The 13,418-nt window shown below is 34.3% G+C and overlaps 2 protein-coding genes across 6 annotated transcripts in view; one reads left to right on the top strand and one right to left on the bottom strand.

Annotated features, from left to right (window-relative positions):
- Positions 1–5,386, top strand: part of LOC139103751 (octopamine receptor beta-1R) — a 49,134-nt gene extending 43,748 nt beyond the window's left edge. For all 4 annotated transcript variants that reach the window (XM_070658733.1, XM_070658732.1, XM_070658731.1 and 1 more), the window contains one exon: positions 1,726–5,386. In XM_070658733.1, coding sequence (XP_070514834.1) covers positions 1,726–2,032 — 307 coding nt within the window. In that variant the 3' untranslated portion in view covers positions 2,033–5,386. The remainder of the gene's footprint in view (positions 1–1,725) is intronic.
- Positions 5,387–5,912: 526 nt separating this feature from the next.
- LOC139103737 (polyamine-transporting ATPase 13A3) lies at positions 5,913–13,418 on the bottom strand. Of its 2 annotated transcripts, XM_070658712.1 has the most exons (19): positions 12,978–13,418; positions 11,877–12,880; positions 11,667–11,812; positions 11,420–11,481; positions 11,143–11,310; positions 10,995–11,062; positions 10,649–10,912; positions 10,337–10,541; positions 10,065–10,263; positions 9,827–9,938; positions 9,536–9,725; positions 9,153–9,353; positions 8,832–9,017; positions 8,386–8,757; positions 8,089–8,230; positions 7,861–8,009; positions 7,529–7,763; positions 7,316–7,397; positions 5,913–7,205 (listed from the first exon to the last, which is right to left on the bottom strand). In XM_070658712.1, the coding sequence occupies exons 3-19, from the start codon at positions 11,680–11,682 to the stop codon at positions 6,158–6,160; spliced, it is 3,699 nt and encodes a 1,232-aa protein (XP_070514813.1). In that variant the 5' UTR covers positions 11,683–11,812; positions 11,877–12,880; positions 12,978–13,418; the 3' UTR covers positions 5,913–6,157. The 2 variants fall into 2 exon arrangements, with proteins under 2 accessions (XP_070514813.1, XP_070514812.1); XM_070658711.1 differs by lacking the exon at positions 11,877–12,880.

Raw genomic sequence — 13,418 nt, 5'->3', positions numbered from 1 at the left:
TACCAGGCTTTTCCCGAATATTTTTGACGCCATCTGACACGTCTCAGGATTTTACTACTTGTACTACGCGACCCTTTTTTTTAATTTTTTTTTATTTTGCGACAAATTGAATCCGTTAACAGTGACATAAATAAATTTTCCAAAAATTGCTTCGTAGATCAGATCTTAAAAACAGTGTGCTAAAAAAAAAAAAATATTCATACATCTGAAAAATTTTATTTATAAATTTATTACGTGCATTCTTGGTTAAAAAAATTTTTTTTATTTAACGACAAATTTTATAACGAAATGTTCTCAACCGCTTATATGAATTTGCACACGCAGTCTTGTACTATATTATTTCTGATTATAATATATCGATTTAATGCAGAGCCTTACTGCATGAAAAATCGTCTTGAATAAATCAAGGTGTGGATTATTGCATAAAAAGTAGGCAAAAGAAATCAAGTATCGATTTGTGTGGCAATTATGTTGCGCCGGTCATCGTTAAAGAAAAAGAAACGTAGATGAAATTTTTAAAGGAATTGAACGACGTGTGACGGTCAATGGTGAAACTATCTCGACGTAAAGAGCTTTAGCCATTCACATGAGTAGAGAAAAAGAAGGTTGACCTTAACCAGCGGTCAGTCTATTTTTATCTAACGCTTGCTAATACGCTAATACGAGACACGTTATTTAATTTATATTAATTAATGACGTAAATGCTTACAAAAGCATGAGCATCGTTCTTCCGAGATTAAACATTTAATCAAACTTTTTTTTTCTTTTTAAAAAAAGAATTTTTCCACCTTTTTCCACGGACGACATATTAAAAACTGCATGTGAAATTTGCCGGGAAATTTATATAATTAATAACGAATAGAAAAATGGTAATGATTAAACGAAGCTCGGCGGTGAAAAATCTTTTATCTCTCCGCGTAAAAAGAAAAAAAAAAGATAAGAGAGAGACGTTCAGAAATAAAGAAGTTTTCTAAGCACCAGAAGCACACTTCTAGTATATTTAGAAGAAATTCTAAAGGGGGTTTATTTTTAGCTTTATAGAATTGCGGTATTTTAACATGGAGCAATTCAATGCGGCTATTATTTGTTTCTTTTCAAATCGATAATGGAGCGGTGAGTGGAACAGAGGTGAAGGGAGGTAGGAAGAGGGCAGAAAATTGTATAACAATGCGGTTCAAGAGAGATCGCGACGAGGGATAGACTTGTCGTCGTCCTCTAGAAGCCTGTAAATCCATTCTTCGATCTTTTATCGATAGAAACAATTTCGACGTCAGGTGCATGTAGGTCACGTCGACGGAAAATGAGACACTACGTTTCTTCCTCTTCACCATAATATACGGATTATTTCTACGTATACACTGAGGGGGGGAAATAAAAAAGGAATTACTTCAAACAAACTAAATACAAATAAATCTTTTAACTAACCCAGATTTAATTAGTACAACAAAATTTTGAAGAAACCGAATTAAATCGCGGTCTATATGAACAGCAATTAATTCGGTTAAATAATAATAAATAATAATTGTGTTGTACTAATTAAATCTGGGTGTAATTGAAAGATTTAGTCTAACAAAAATTTTTTTTTCTTTACCTTAGTGCGGTCTTTTCATAAAAGGTACTGAAGAAATGAGCTTCGGCGTATGATTTGTCTAAATTATAATTAGGTTAATTAAAAAAAAGAAAAAAAAATTAATAATAATAATTGCGAATATTTGTTCGATACAGGTATATCATCACGTCTCTGTGCGAGTCGTGCAAAAGCGGCGACGTTGTAGTGGCGGTGGTGTTCTGGGTAGGATATTTCAACAGTGCCCTGAACCCGCTAATCTACGCATATTTCAATCGCGAGTTTCGCGCGGCCTTTCGCAAAACTCTTGAAAGCTGTTGCCGCGCAATCGGGCCGGTGCACGACTTGCGCCAGGTGCATCGCAAACAAGACCTTGTGCACAGCAACGCTTCATCCGAGCTGCACGTCAACAACCAATTACGCAACAGCGAAATGACTAACGTCCACATCGAGGCATGTATTTAAATGGGTCACACGATCCGGTGAAAGTAATAGTAGTCCTCGAAGCATTTTCCGAACAAAGAGAAAAAGAAAAAAAAAACGAAAAGAAAAAAAAAAGTCTAATAGGATTGAAGCGGCAAATTAAATAAATGGCAAATTAATCTGACGAGTGTAAATATTTTTAATCGACCTAAAGATTACTTTGTCTCTTTTCTATTAATACAAAAAAAAAAGTTTAATAATTAATTAGATATCGGAAGTATATATTTTCTTGCGTGTAAAATTTAATCTATAGAAGTTGATTATAAAAGTTTAAATTAAAATTGTTTTTAATTCGTTAATAAATTTCAAATCGTTAAAGATGTAATCAGAGATACAGTTGTAAAGGTGTGTAAAATATATATTAGACATTTGTATGCGTTATATATATTCAGAGATGTTAAATATTAATTACGAAAGAAAAAGGTCGCAGTCCTAAAAAAAAGAAAAGAAAAGAAAATAGTGCGAATGGAGTACGTACGCCATATTCATGCCTATTTCGTCCTGCGGTTGACCTATTTTAAGGGACATATTTGCCGCTCGTCCCCAAGGATCTATTTCTGTCCCGGCAACGTTCCATCAGGTCCGTAAATAAGGCTCCTGTCCGTCGGCAGATTGATGTTCCGATTCAGCAGTAATATTTTAGCGGTGGTCCGATAACGTCGAAATGAACTTTCGAACTAACATTTGATTCACATGCGAACTTCTATTTTACCATAATTGGCACACACTTTGGTAAGAAATTAAATTTTAATTAAATTGCGTTCTGAAATAAAATTAAATATGCGACAAGCGCCAATAAATTTTCACGTTTCTTTGTTATACGTATATGTATTATATGCAACTGCGATAAATTTGAATCCTTCGAGTTTGCTCGAGTTAAGAAAAAAAAAAGGGGGGGACAATTCTTCCTATTATCTTCGTTCTTGCTCATTGGACTTTTGAACAGTTTAGTCAAAAAATTATTATTTGAAAATTAATATATAAAAAAAAAATTATTTGAGAACTCTGAAGAAGGAAAGTTAGCTCGTAACTGATATAATAATTTGCCAGAAGGTATGGGAGGAATTAATTAAAGGGGTGGTTTGAGATATATATATATATATATATATATATATATATATATATATATATATATATTTCTGTCGACCCGTGATTGAAGGCAAAACGAAGAGAAAAACAAAGAGACCAAGAAGAAAAGGGTTGGAAGGCGAGATATAAAGCCGTTCTACCCGTTTAGGGGATCACTTTGTACATAATTGCGCCTTGCGACAGCGTGCGCGTTTCGTTATAATCAAAGGGATTTATAGAACTCTTAGCGTTTAAATAACGTTCCATTGTAAATACAAATCCTACGTTCGTTTAGGCTCAAGTAACTTTGTGTATAAATGTTAAAATATTATTCCTCCCGCAAGACAAATCATTTTATCGAATTAGATAAATTTACGAGGGCATGTTAAAGAGATTCACTAAAATGCCAAAGATGAAGCAGAATATATTACATATTCTGTATTATATATGTATATACATATACACTGTATACCTATATGTATGTACAGCAATAAGTCGTAAGAATGTCGATGGTGTTCCGTTATTTATCAATTCCTAATATATATATTATGTATTGATTATAATTTACGTCAAATTAATTTTTAATAAATTTTTTTTTTATATATATATAATGTAGATTAGACAGCTGATTATATTATCTAACTTGAAAGTTTTTTGTATGCACAAACTTGGAGAATGATAAAGTTGATGATAAAGTTGAAATTATATTAGATCGATTTATCTCAGAAAGGACTTTTCTGTTTATAGTAGAAATATTTTTAAAAGATACAATACGTCTGTTTGAAATACGGTACAACTTTATTATTATTTCGCGCTATTAAATAATTTTTTTTTTTTTTACGTTTAACAAGATTCGATACATATCATTGTTAATAATAAAACTCTTTCTAAGATTATTCGGTCTGTTTTTGGATAAAGCATGTTTGTCGAAAAGATCAATAAAGGTATGAATTTTTTCTTTCATTTTGTTTTATAAAAATATAATTAAATTCTGGACTTTTTTTTATCGGCTTTTTTTTTCATTTTATCGGCTGGCAAAGCGAGGAAAACGGTATAGTAATATATATTTCAGAATGCAGAACAATCATTAACGTAAATATGGTCGAGCATAAACTATATCGTGGACACCTTTTACTTTTTTTTCTTTTTACTGCAATTTACAAATAATATATTTTTATATTACTAATAAATGAAAACAGATCTTAAAGGATTTATGTAAATTTCAACTTTCTTCGGTTTTCTTCCTTGTTCATTGTAACATTGTCTACGTGTATTTTGATTTCTAATCTTTCCTCTGCATATTTAGAAACAAATTACGGAGTCCGAAAGCGCTACGAAATCGTTTACCAGCTCGATCCAATCGTATATCACGTATCTGTTAGACTACGGCTATAAAGGTGGCTAGTATCCTCCTAATGTAACGTAATGTGCAACGTTGTAAATTGATGTTTACGAGAAGTTTCTGGCGATAAAGTGGTTTTGCAAGTGATTAAGATGACAAAACAATTTTATCATCAAAGAGAAAAAAAAACCCTCTAATTTTGGACGATATATAATTCGCGAGGAAAAAAAATTTCACATATATTGAAAGAAAAAAAAAAGAGATTAAATATATAAAAATTTATATATTTGATATATCTCGAATTATTAATCGTCTAAAATAGAACTTAGACAAAAAAAAACTTTCAGTGGAAAAGAAACACGTAGTATTTTAATGACAATAGAATAAATAAAAAAAAAAGAAAAAAAAAGGAACTTATCGTTTGTTTTACGGAGCGCGCAATTTACGTCTAAATTTCAGATTAATAGCAAGATTATTTTGCGAGAGACTGTGGTTATCTTGGATGTACGATCGTGTACGTACGACGAAATTTACAGGCTGCACAAACTATATTTACTGCAGTGCGGTTTCGTGGATTGTGACGTAACACGGGGAGACTAATTCGCTGCGAGAATATCAGAAATGTGATTAATTAGTGGCGAATATTGGTGGACGTAGGGAAAATTAATACGAGATATTATAATAAATACATTCGATTCTTCATAAATTACGTCTGCATCTGAGCATATTTTGATACCAGAGTATGCCGCGTGTACTTTTTATTTTAAAGATAAATCAAGATCATTTACTTATTAAAGTGATGAAACCCTTCAACTCTATAATGAGTTTATAAAGTTAAATATTTTAAATTTTCAAGCGCATGACATTATTATTAGTGACCAATTATCAGTAATCAATATTTAATGTACCTGACGTGAAACCAGTCTGTAAATAAATTTTCCTTTTAACTTTTACACTACTTCTTAGATACTACAACTTTATTATTACACATATGCATATTTACACGGCATTATTAATATATGGTGAAACCTTTTAAATTTTATATATTTTTTAAACCAGTCAATATATACATATACATATATATATATATTCATTTCAACTTACTTTCTTTTTTTTTCTCCATAATAATTAATTAACTTATATTATTAATAATGATAATTTTGTAAAAGTTGCCTGCGTTGTTACGCGTTCGCTATAATAAAAGCCTAATTTGTGATATATTTGCAAAAACTGCAAATAACATTTTTATGCCATGATGGGAAAAATATTGTATGTGGGTGTGCGAAATAAGATCTTCATGTATCACGTAGGTACAGAGCGTAAATGTATAAAACTATGTTTGGAGATGTGAATCTATTGTGTAGAAAATTAATAACAATGTTTTAAAAAACTTATATAAATCTTTCTCTATTCCATTTATATTCCCTCACTTATCTCAATTCTATTGCTACATTTCTTTTTTTTTTTTTTTAATTTCCTATAATTGATGCAATTAAGATAATCGAGAAATTAGAAAACGAACACACGTTAAACCTTATTAAAAGGAATTATCATTTTTATATTATTATACTTTGTACATTTAGAAATTTGTTATTAAATAATTAGTTTATCGTGCTCCCGTAAATTTTTATTTATATGTATAACACGAGTTAGGAGATTTATATACGCAGCCGGAGTAAATGAACGTTAACATTACTTTATACTTGATCATTTGCAAAAGCAAAGTTTTCGAATCCCTTCTCTCGATTAGTCCGGCTGTTATTCAGCAGCTTGCTCGGTTGATGGCTGGTAGTAAAATCATTCGCTGATCGATCACCGATCACGGTATATGACCGATAGCTGTTACATGTGATATCCGCGGCATTCTGCGAATTATCTTTCTTTTGCAAAATAGATAATATTGGCAGTTGTTTCTTGAATATCGGCCAATTTCCATAATTGTTCAATTCGTATTCTATCTTCAAATATCGCTTCTTGGATTTTTCCGGCTTGTACAGTTTTCTCTTCAAGGTACCTTCAATGACGCGTTCTATTATAACGCTCTCGATCAAGAGACAAATGAGAAAGTTGCACAAAGCGAGCGCTAGGATACCAAATCTCCAGTCGAAGTCTGGTGGTAGAATCAATTCTAGCGCGTTCTTTACCCATTCCGCGGGATAAATTGTAATGTACACGCATACGGCCGTTAACAGAAAAATGGAAAACATAAACGCGCCGTTCGTGTAGATTGCACGCCTATAAGGTTTCCCGCGTGAAAATATAATCCCCATTGTGATGTACTGAAATATGGAGATGCAGTAGACCGAATAGTTTTCATAACATTTGTAGCTGGTATTGCTAGTCGGAACAAACGGGGTAAACCAGGAAAATTGTCGAACGACGTGATATGCTGTTACTTGAAAGACAATCATTACGAGCATGTGCGCTGCTAGAGAGAAAAGCGAAGTGAAGCTCAATAGACTCGTCGTCGGTGTTGTCTTGGATAGCTTGTCTTTGCACGCGCGAGTCTTGCCAAAGAAAAAAGCAAAGTTGAGGATTAAACAGATGTCGATAAACAAAAATTGTAAATCTGTCAAATTCGAGTCAATGGAGTAGAGTATTATGACGGATAAAAATTCCGTAAGAGAATATGCGATCATAAACTTAAAAATTCCAAATGACGTAACTAAAGCGGCGCGTCCTTCCCGTATTACTTTCGGCACGCAGCTTATGTCGGGTATTTTTGAAGTGAAAGGACTGGCCACGCTACACAGAAGAAAAGAAAATTATTGATAAAACCATCATCAATTGACGCGATGAAACATTAAAATTAAGAATTAGCACAACATATTATTAGTAGTACGTGTATTTCTCACCTAGATTCCGCTTTCGAGAGTGATACACCGATATGTGCGGCCCTTAACGCTCCGCAATCGTTAGCACCATCTCCGCACATGGCTAAACATCGATACGCGATTGTTTTCACATTGTATCGTCACGATATCGAATAACATTCGCTTGGAACGTTTATTACGTATGTGAATTTTACCGGCGCTTTTTCGGCGCTCTCAAAATATATGTGTACATACCTACGTAATAACCGAGTCGCATTAGTTCCATGACCAATTGTTGTTTTTGATCACTGTTCATTCTGGCGAATACAGCACCACGTACGCAAACGTGGTCTATAAGATCGGGATAATATTCTTGCATCGCCTGCCACGTTTGGCCCGTCAAAGCAAATCGGTAGTTGCAATTGCCTACACCACTTTCAATATCTGTGATCGTCTTTGATAACACTGTATGTTTTTTATCTTGCAAGTTCTAAAAAAACGTTAGAAAAATCGTCACTTATGGTATTGAGATTTACCAGGCAAATAATCGTTGCGTTTAAAATTCTCAATTTCTAGGACAAGCTTACCAATTTTGAAGATTGAGAATGAATGTTAAAGATAATTTCTGGACGAGGCTTTTCCTCATTCGAGATCACCGTCACGTCTACGATGTGTTCTTCAATCGAAATTATTCCACATTCTCTCGCGACGCTTACCGCAGTTTGAATATTATCTCCTGAAAGACAAAAATCGAGAAACTATCGTTGCGATATATCACGTTAAGAGATAGCGCGTAGGGTATTGTTTGATCAAACCTGTAATCATCATCACCCGTATATTGGCTTCCCTTAGTTCTGTAATTATTGGTGCCGTTGGTCGCTTTAATCTATTTTCTAGAATGACCAGTCCCAAGAATTCCAAGTCTCGTTCAACCGTTTCTCGAGATAATTTCGATATCTACAAAAAATATCTACAATTTTTAAAAGACAATGCGTCGTTGATGAAATATTTAAATTATATAACGCGATCATGAGGACGTTTGCACAAGCAAAAAAAAAAAAATTAACAATTGTATAAATATATGTACAAATCGAGATATATCGAGAGATTACCTCTGTGCTATTTTTAAAAACTGTCGCTTTACGTCCCATCGCTATTACGCGAAATCCTTGTCTCGTAAATTGTTCCAAAACGAATGAAATGTTCTTCGGAACAGTTTCCGCTTTGCTCAGATTGATTATTATTTCGGGAGAGCCTTTCGTATAAGCTTTGAAATCATCCGATCCTGATGCACGTACAATCACAGACATTCGTTGTAAAGAACTCGAAAACTGATACTGCTGTATTATACCAATTTCCGGGACTTGGTCCGTATTTTCTGAGTTTTCCGGTGGTCTCGCGACAATCGGTGCTGTCGTCGAGTCATATCTATTTGCATGCGTGCAATCCAAATCTTTCAATATCCACTTGGTACTCTCAAACATCTAAAACGCATAACGATATTTATAACACGTGTCGTTACGTACACAGTAATAAGGCGGGAGAGAATATATCTTACCTTTACGTCCAAAGGATCTCCACAAAGTTTTCCATCGATAAGCGTTAAACTATGACAAACTAACATCCCCTCAAAAAGAGGATGATCTTTGAGTTTCGGTATATTTGTTTCTGTCTCGGAAAGAGAACCGTTTGTACACGCCACAACGCCCCACATGTCCAAACCATCCTCGGTCAATGTCCCTGTCTATAGCATAATGTTACAGATAAGAAAGAAAAATTAGGGTTACGATGTCGATTGTGCTCTTTGTGGTCCAATAACCACGAAGCTGCGACATTAATTTCTCTTTAATCTTTACTTTTCTATCTTTCTTTTTCTTACCTTATCGAAGCATACGCAGTTGATACTTCCAGAAACATTAATAACTCTGTTATTAACACAGTAGATTTGTGCACGCTTCAGTCTCGCTTGAGCGTATAACTTTCCTACGGTCATAGCCGCTGGTAATGCCGGCGGTATAACTATTGTAATAATATCTAATGCTTTGATCGCTATATCGCCAGCTAAAATTCCTCTTGAGACCTGAAAGATTTATCACATTAGTGTTATTTCTTTAAATAAAACGTTGATATTTTTAAATCAAATTTTGATTAAATTAGTTATATATGTGTATATATAACGATTTAATTAAACAGATAATTGGTACAATTAAACAAGTATAATAGCTTACATAAGCATTTGTGTTTGAAAGTCTTAGAGATTACCTTAGTTATTATAGTATATATAACGCCACAAATTGCGATAAGTGCTAAAATGCCAATAAATTTATATGAATCTTTATCAAACTTGAAATCCGCAGGAGGGGGATATAAAATAGCAGCAATCAAAACACCTCGATTAGTCAAAAAACCAGTTCTGATTACTCTCGCAAGAACCGGTTGATCGCCATGATATCTGCAAAAATAATCGGATTAGTTGTACATACCATTCTCGTAATTATTAGCGGTTCGTATCTATTATCAAAAGTAAAAGTGTACAAGTATGTTTTGTCGTACTTGGTTTGAATTACAGTGGTACCGCTGTACAAAGTGTGATATGTATATTCTTTAGCGTCATATAATGTATGGTGCAATGGCAAGGATGTTTTCGAAACGGGAATAGATTCGCCTAAAATTTAAAATAAAATATATATGTACATATATATAAATAGAGAGAAAGAGATATTAAAACAGCTTTAGTGAAAAATGCTTTGTAAACTTTGCGTAGGTAGGTATTTGTAAGGTACATATTTACCTGTTAACATGGATTCGTTTAATATACATTGTCCAGTTAATAGAACTGCGTCGCATACTAGAGTCGCTTGATGCTTTGGTAATTCTATAATATCACCGGGTACCAAATCTTTACTAGAGATATTCTCGAAAATACCGGTATCGCGTAGTACACGTACTTTTTCTGATGATGCGACGGTACGACGTAGATTTATTTGGTTCTAAAAATAACCAGTAATAAAACTCATTTTGTTACGATGAAACAATTTCTTCTTTCTCTCTTTTTTTACCTACCTTACGCGTTTGGAGTATAGTGCTAGTTATACCAAACAGTGACATTAACACTATAGCGACAGTATAATATATATAGCCCTCCGCAAACCATATGCACAAGGTAAATACTTGAAAAATATAGAACGGATTTAAAACTTCTAACAGTAGTAACACGCCAATACTCTGAAGCGGAACGGCAATGTCATTATTTCCGTAGACGATGCGCCTGTGTAACAATAGAGCGTATTTTAATTACAGAAAAATTATTTCCAACGATTCGTACCAACCTGTACAGCTCGAGTAACGTATATAGTATATAGTTGAAAATTTTACCTGAGTAATTGTTCTTCCTTAGACAAGCCGCTACACGAGAGATGAAGTTCGGCACACGTTGTACCATTATCGAGTCCTACAAGTCTCGAGAATGTGTTTTTTGTAGTATCCCAAATATAACATTTCTTTTTACACCAGAATGCTTTGTATTCACAAACCTGGTGACATGTCCCGTTTTCTAAATTAATTTTTAATCTTTTATTCTTAATTTTCTTTAAAAGCTCTTGGTCAACAACACCCAAAGTCCTCGACAAGCTTTTTGCGCTAAAAATATGTTTTTCTTTCATCATTTTGAACTTACATACACATATGTATGCATATAATGATCCCAGACAAAAAAACTCACCATGCATCTGTAGTAGAAATTTTCCAAACATCTTGTACAAAGTATGACTCATATCCTTGATAGTCATCCTACGTTATATATAAAAAAATTAATAGTATTATTTTATATATGTATAATTATTACAATAAAAAAGCAAAGAAAAACTTACTATCGCGAGTATTTTCGTTGCGCGATTTAAGGCACATTCTCGGTGAGTTGCATGTAAATGCAGTCGAGGATACCAATGAAACAATAGCCGAATTAGTCCAACAGACAATATGTATGACGCGTACGTTAGAGTAGTCCTCACCGAACTTTTCTCAAATCCGTGAATAAGCTACAATATTATAATGTAATTGTGCATGTGAATAATAAAATAAAGAAACAAGATAGTATTATAGATCTAAAGTGTATAAGAAAAAAGACAAAAAGAAAAATAATGGTACCAAATGTTCATTTTGACCAGCATGAATTTTCTGCTGCAAAACATCCGACTTTTCGTTCACCCCTAAAAAAAAAATAAATATCGTTAATGATAATAATCGCAAGTAAAATATTATTTTACCGATTACGTGGAGTACAAAAAGAAACAATTATTTACGGTAATGATTCATGTACATCTTGCGCGCAAAAAAAAATTAAAAAGAAATCCATCAATTACTTAATATCTCTCATTCTATTGTTCATGCTTACCATTAGCATCGACCATAACGAATCTTGTTTAAATTAAAAATTTGTCCCGTAATTTCGACAGCTTCTTAATACGGTTCTACAGTCTATCGCTCAATATTTTTTTTTTCCTTCTTTTCTTTTTCTTGTCGTTGCCGATGTGGTGTCGCCTGCGAAATCCAAAGTTACTTATTTAAAGATTACTTAACATATACCCAGATTTGATTCACATACGTTAAATCACGCGCAAACGCTTCATCGTTCAATGTTGCGTAACAGAAACAGTTCTGGTAATATATCTATTACATTATATGAGTGGAAACATTTCTTTCTTATAAAATCGCTATCATCCATCTCATCGTAGGTAGATAAATCATTTCGCAGATTGTGATTTAAGAATTATGTGAGCAACGTAAATAGACGTGTTTTATTCACAGAAAGAGAAAACGTGGACGCAAAATTACGTTTTATTTCTAGATTGCGTCAATTTATCTCTACTTTTAATCTGTCCTTCTGCAAAACATAATCGCGCAATTACGTTCCAGCTCGATTTTTACAATAGCTCGGCTCGCCACGATACGTGATAAGACGTTATAAATATTTTCGTGCGCTCGGCTCCGTTTTTTTTCTTTTTTCCCCTCTCGTTTTTAACACTCGATCCGGCAAGCACAGGATATTAATTACAGCACCGTTGTAATGTTGCAACGCTACAACGTTGCTACAATAATCTGTGTTTGCTGGGGAGTAACGCGCACACATAGATTTCTTTAGTCGCCTAACCGTTACGCGTTTTACAGTATATATCGTTGCAGGAAATTGATCGCTATTAAATTGTTGGTACATGGGTAACAGAGCTAGTGTGCGCGTCACACGACTGTATTCAATTCACGTGAACGTTTCGAGTGAGTAAAACTAATGTAAAAAAAAAGAGAGAAAAAAAATTATACGACTCCTTCTACGCGAATTAATCAAACTTTCTCTCCGTAGATATCAGTGATTTGATCATTGATGTATGAATTTTCCGTTAGCGAGGCCAGGGATGAAATGTGACCCAGTACGATCTTCTCAACATCTTCTAAAAATCTTCCTCTTGCTCTACGGGAGTATCGAAACCGTCGGATTCGTTATTGAGACCTCTTCTTTATATGAATCTTATACGGGATCCGACCTAGACATATATATGCGATCCTAGGTATGCCTACATGTATGTACGTTATAAACGTTCAACTCGTGCGTGTCTACGAAGGAAAGAGGTTATATATTTTACATTCCGGCGATAATGACGATTAAACATACGCGACAATGAAAATGACTACGCAAACGTGATATACTTACGTGCGCGATGCCGTTTTCAGCGGATTCCCGTCGTGTTTCCTTTAACTTTGCCTTTTTGCAAATCGTCGATGACAGCAGGAGCGCCGGAGCGGGTAATTTTGCGCGCGCGTTGCGTGATGAGCCGAGATACGCTTGCGCATTTGTGAGCTTCGTCTCTTCGCACGTCCGCCCGTCGATTCGAATGAACTCTCGGTGGAGAACACCTTTGTGCGGAACGTGAGGAAATTTTTCGAAAAGAAAAACAAAATCCACCGCGTGTCGCGCGAGCCTGAGATCCACAGCTCTGCAGAAGGCGCAGCGTCCCTCCGCTCCTTCTTCCCGGCCTGTGCGCGAGGGCGTAGGACGAGACTTATATCCCGGATAGCGGTTCGTCCGACGTCAAAGTTGTTTACAATCCCGTGCGATCGACGAATGGAAAAAAGAAAAAAAAAAGAAAAAAAA

This window comes from Cardiocondyla obscurior, linkage group LG06 (genome assembly GCF_019399895.1).
Source record: "Cardiocondyla obscurior isolate alpha-2009 linkage group LG06, Cobs3.1, whole genome shotgun sequence".
Lineage (NCBI taxonomy): Eukaryota > Metazoa > Arthropoda > Insecta > Hymenoptera > Formicidae > Cardiocondyla > Cardiocondyla obscurior.
The sequence above is the reverse complement of the archived record's forward strand: the minus strand, read 5'-3'. Positions and strand labels throughout refer to the sequence as shown.